Raw genomic sequence first — 5,030 nt, forward strand, 5'->3', positions numbered from 1 at the left:
GAGTATCAGAGTCTATCTGGCCCTGTCAATGAGAGTGGCGAGAAAAAAAAAGACACACATTAACCCTCAGCTCCGAGTTCCCAGGCGTTTCAATAGGGCTCCCAACTTCCCAAAGAGCCCGCTGCATACTCGATGAGACCCTTTATACCTTCTAATTACCCTCCTCACAATAGGGACAGACTCTCTTGCCTCTTTTGTAGGCAAGATAGTAACTTTTGTGCTGCCACCCCCACCCAGGCGATCCCTAGGAGAGGTGGGAAGGAGGGAGAGCTAGAGAGCAGCCTGATTTCGGGAGCAGGTAGCAAGCAGCCTGTGTTTCCTCAGCTTCCAGGGGCGGATTTTTTTAGGAAATCTTTCTTCTGACTGGGAACAGAACACATACTAAGCTCTCACGAGGTATTTAACACTGCCAGACCCCCCCTCAACCCCATCACCTTCCCCCTCCAACTATTTTTCACCGGTATCCCTTCCAACAGCCTTATTTAAGGCCATAAAGTTCATTCCTACTTTTTCTTGCACACACAGGATGAGCCTGTCCTTGCCCACCCTCAAACAAAATGAAAGGAAAGGGGGGGGGGAAGAAAATCTATTTCAAAGAGATTCTTTATTTAAACACCTGCATTTTTTTTTCTCTTTTTTTTTTTTTTTGGAAGTCTTCAACACAGGCACGCACACACCCACAGACAAACGGGATACAAACAAAACTTTGGCATTATAACTTTTGAATATTTGTTACAAAACTATTTCTCATTTATTTTTTTTTTCTTTAAAAAAAGTATCTCAAATAAAGGCATTTTAAAGGAGTAAAAATACAAGTCGAGATCCCAACCTCCGAAAATAATAAATAGCACGTTCATAGCGAGGTCCTTTTTTTTTTTTTTTTCTTCCTTTCTGGTTAAATTTGCTTTTTAAAAAAAAAACAAAAACAACAAAAAAAAAACAACCCAAACATAACAGGGGCTCCATACAACGGAGCCAACAAGAAGAGTTTGTTGTTTGTTCTTTTTTTTTTTTTTTTGGAGAGAGGGGGAATAGTTTTAGGGAAGTCACCAGGGTCTCCAGACGGATTCACTGCGCTCTCCGATGGGACTCCCAGCCTGGGACGCTGGACCAATGCTGCCCCCAAATGATGTCAAGCCCTGCACGGGGGATGCCGAGGGGGTGGCACCGGCATTCCCTGAGCCGCTGCCCGCGGACACCGGGACGTTGGCGTTGGCATAGAGGGGAATAACCGGTCCGGAGCTGGGAGGAAAAGCCGGATTCGGGATGAGGAAAGCGAACTGGCCGTCGGTGGCTGGGACGAGCTGGAAGCCCCCGTAGACCTTGGGGGACAGGGCTTCGGCGGGGTTGAGCTTGCAGGGCACGGGCACGGCTCCAGCTGCGGCGGGAGGCAGCTGGACGTGCAGGGGCTGCTGTGCCAGATGTGCGGGCTGGGCGGCGGGCGGGGGCGGCGGCGGAGGAGGGGGGTAGTTCATGGCCACGATCTGGCCCAGGCACGCCGAGAGGTGGCTGAGCAGGCGGGTGCGCACGTCGGTGTTCACCCCTTCGCAGGTGGACAGGAACCGGGTCACCTCGTTCATGCACTCGTTGAATCCAGCCCGGTACTTGCCGAGGACGGTGGGGTCGGCGCTGAGCGCGGCTGGGAGGGGGCGGAAGGTCAGTGGAAGGTCCGGAGCACCGGTCTCGGTACCCTGCAGCCTGGTCCCCTGTCCCCAGCGCCCGGTCATCTATCCCGTAATGTGGAGCCCGGTTCCAGGTCCTCTGCCTTCAGCCCTCGGTCCGGAGCTCCTTCCCTTCTCCCCAGTCCTCGTTGTAGAGACCGAGCTCTAGTCCTCGGTCCCCAGCGTTTGGTCTGGAGCCCGGTTCCCGATCCCCTGTCTCCGATCCGGCACCCCATCCCCGCTCCCCTGTCACCTGTCCCCTGCGCGGAGTGCCATCCCCGGTCCTCTATCCCCAGCTCCCGGTGTGGAACCCGGTCCCTAGTTCTCTGTCCCCAGCTCCCGGTCCGGAGCCCGGTTCCCAGTCCCGTGTCCTCTGTCCCCGGTCCATATCTCCATGCCCGGTCTCCTGCCCCAGCTCCCGGTCCGGAGCCCGATTCCTAGTCCTGTGTCCCCTGTCCCCGGAGCGGGGCAGCCACTCACCCGTCATCTGCGCCCGCTGCAGGTTCCGCAGGTGCTTGACAGTCATCTCCAGGATGTCCGCCTTCTCCAGCTTGGAGTGCCGGGAGCTCTGCGGGACGACAGCGGCTCCATCAGGGGCTGCCCGCAGCCGGACAGACCCCCGACCCCGCATCCCCCCGCACGCTCGGCCCTCACTTACATCCTTCTTGAGCGCGTCCAGGATGAGCGTCTTCAGCTGCCCCAGGCTCTCATTGATGCGCGCCCGGCGCCGCTTCTCCATGATGGGCTTGGACGACTGCACGGGGGGAGAGAGCGCGCATCCATTCAGCGCCCGCCCCGCACAACCCCGCATCCCCCCAGCCCGCCTCATCCCATCACCGACCTCAGCACGGCCGCGGGCTTGCCGCCATCCAGCTCCGCCGCCAGCGTTGCTGCGCCCCGACCGGCACCCTCCTCCTCCTCCTCCTCCTCCATTTACCTTCCGGTGCTCGCTGGCGCTCCGCGGCTTGTCCGGCGTGTGGCTGGCGCTGGCGGGCGCGCCCGCGATGGGCGAGGCGGTGGGTTTCTCCATGCCCGTGTCGGCGGGCATGGCTCGAGGGGCTCGGCGGTGGCGGCGGGTGCGGGTCGCGGGCCGGGCGCGTGCGGCGGGTGCGGGGCCGGTTCCGTGCGCGGCGCCCGCCCCGCGCCCCCCGTTTTATAGCGGCGGCGGCGGCGGCAGCGGCGGGGCCCGGCCCGTGCGAACCCGCCGCCGCGGCCGTTCCCACACTCGGCGCCGCCCAATCAGCGCCCGGCCCGCCGCGCCGCTCGCGCTCCCATTGGGCGCCGCGCCCGCGCCGCGCCCCGCCCACACTCCCCCCCCCCGCGCCCCGCCCCGCGCCCCGCCCCGCCTCCTCCGCGCTCCTCTCCTCCCACGTGGGGGGCAGAAGCGAGGGCGGGGCTGCCTCACACCACCAGCGCCCCCTCCCCCCCGCCCCGCGCCTTCTCCCCAGCCGCCGCCGCCGCGCTGTCACCGGCTGAGGTCTCGCCGCCCGCCCGCCCGCCCGCCCGCCTCTTCCTCCTCCTCCTCCTCCTCCGCGCGGGTGTCACACGGGAGGGCCGCCCGGCGGCTGGCGCGGCACGCGAGCGGGCGGCCAATGGGCGGGGGGTGCGGCCGGGCCCGGCGGGCGCTCTGCGCTCCCATTGGCTGCCGGGCGCGCCGCCTGTCAATCAAAGGAGGCGGCGGCGGCGGCGCGCGCGCTCCCCCCCCCCGTTTCCCCCCTCCCTCTCCCCCCCTTCCCCTTCTCCCATTCCTCCCCCCCTTTCCCTCTTTTTTTTTTTTTTTATTTTTTTTTTCCCGTTTTCCCGGCGGAGCACGTGCCGGAGCGCTCCCGGCTCCATGGGAAAACCCCGCCCCGCCGCCGCCCCGGCAGCGCGGCCCGCACCCGCCCCGGGCGCGCTGCCTTCCTTCCCCTGCCGCCCGCCCGCCCGCGCCGCACCGGGAAGCCCCCGCTTCCCGCCCCACCAGATCCCGGGGGATGCGGAGAAAGGGGGGCGAGGAGGGGGGAAGCGGGGGGTGTTCGCAGCCCCCGCGGCGTGGGAAGCTGGAAGCAAAGGGGGGAGCAGAGCTCCCCGCGCCTTCTCCCGCCCCCCCCCCCCCTCCCCGGGGAACCCTTGCGATGCTTCAAACCCCCCCGGTGCACCGGTCAAGGAGGGTCGGGACCCCCCTGGAGTCTAGAGGGGCACCCCCCGCCCCTCCACCCCCCGTGGCATTCCCGCTCTTCCCGCCGGGCGTGCTGCCTGCCTTCCCTCTCCCAACCGGGGAGCCCCCGTTTGCCCCCTTTCCCTGCATCCCCCTGGAGCAAATCCCGGATGGGGGACGGGGGTCAGGGGGGTGTGCGCAGCCCCCGCGGCGTGGGAAGCTGGAAGCAAACGGGGGGGGCAGAGCCCACAGCGCCTTCTACCCCCCCTCCCCGGGGAACCCTTGCGATGCTTCAGTGCCCCGCGACCACCCCCATTTTAGCCAGTCGGGAAGGGTCAGATCCCCTTGGAGTTGTGAGGGACCCCCCCTTCTGTCACCCCCTTCCCAAGCCCTGTGGATGCACCAAGGGCACCCGGCAGCTTGTCCCCCCCCCGGCGGGAGGGAGGGGGCTTGGCAGTGAGTTGACACCCCCCCCCCGCAAGGGGACTGTCTGCCTCTTGCCTAAATTCCCTTGCTTTTTGTCATCAAGGTTAATTAAAACAGGGCTCTGTGCCCACCGTCAGAGCGTGACACCAGGCACGCGATGTCACCGCGGTGGAAGTGCCAAATCTTCCACCTTTTCCGTGTGCAGATGGACCCTGGGGCTCCCAGGTGCTCCCACAGGCAGGTACAGTGTGTCTCAAAGCCCGGGGGGGGTGGTTTGGGGGTCACGGTGCCCACCCACAACCCCTCCAGGGTCGGGGAGCTCTCCTGGCACAGCACATCCTGCTCCCGTGTCCAAAGAATTCCCTTTAACGTGGAACTGCCATCGTTAAGCAGCCCCCCGAGCTCTTGGCTAATTTCACAACCTGCCTCTTTAAAGACCTTTTCAGGGAATGCAGCATATGTGTTAAACCTCGGTGCTGCAGGCTTTAATCTTTTAATAATCATAAATTGGGAATTAGCTTTCCATAGGCCAACAGATGAAATTCAGGGGGATATCTTGAAAAAGCATTACGTCCTTTTTTTTTTTCTTTCTTTCCCCTTTTCTTACCCGCTCTGAAGGATAAAAGAGTCACCTGATAAAATTTTGAGAACTCTCATGAAATCAGGTTTGATTCTCCTCTGAAAACCAAGGGCAACACGGCTTAGTTTGTGGGAATTCTTTTGGAGGAGAATGTAACCACACACTGCATTTAATCCCTATTGTTGGCCGGGCTCCTGCTTTGCTTTTAATTTGCCCCAATGAATCA

At 62.4% G+C, this 5,030-nt stretch overlaps 1 protein-coding gene across 2 annotated transcripts; it reads right to left on the bottom strand.

Annotated features, from left to right (window-relative positions):
* Positions 1 to 585: 585 nt before the first annotated feature.
* HES4 (hes family bHLH transcription factor 4) lies at positions 586 to 2,801 on the bottom strand. 2 transcript variants are annotated; one of them, XM_051786424.1, is made up of 4 exons: positions 2,599 to 2,801; positions 2,320 to 2,415; positions 2,142 to 2,229; positions 586 to 1,639 (listed from the first exon to the last, which is right to left on the bottom strand). In XM_051786424.1, the coding sequence occupies exons 1-4, from the start codon at positions 2,707 to 2,709 to the stop codon at positions 1,047 to 1,049; spliced, it is 888 nt and encodes a 295-aa protein (XP_051642384.1). In that variant the 5' UTR covers positions 2,710 to 2,801; the 3' UTR covers positions 586 to 1,046. The 2 variants fall into 2 exon arrangements, with proteins under 2 accessions (XP_051642384.1, XP_051642383.1); XM_051786423.1 differs by having other exon boundaries at positions 2,503 to 2,801.
* Positions 2,802 to 5,030: the final 2,229 nt, after the last annotated feature.

Source organism: Manacus candei, unplaced genomic scaffold (genome assembly GCF_025592945.1).
Source record: "Manacus candei isolate 608988 ecotype Guabito, Panama unplaced genomic scaffold, ASM2559294v1 h1tg000022l, whole genome shotgun sequence".
NCBI lineage: Eukaryota > Metazoa > Chordata > Aves > Passeriformes > Pipridae > Manacus > Manacus candei.

Bases quoted from the DNA above. Each gene is read 5' to 3' on its own strand.
- HES4 (XM_051786423.1), bottom strand. From the start codon at position 2,709: ATGCCCGCCGACACGGGCATGGAGAAACCCACCGCCTCGCCCATCGCG. The intron at 2,230-2,319 runs GTAAGTGAGGGC...GTCGTCCCGCAG, and splicing joins TGGACGCGCTCAAGAAGGAT to AGCTCCCGGCACTCCAAGCT. The intron at 1,640-2,141 runs GTGAGTGGCTGC...GCCCCCTCCCAG, and splicing joins GCAGCGGGCGCAGATGACGG to CCGCGCTCAGCGCCGACCCC.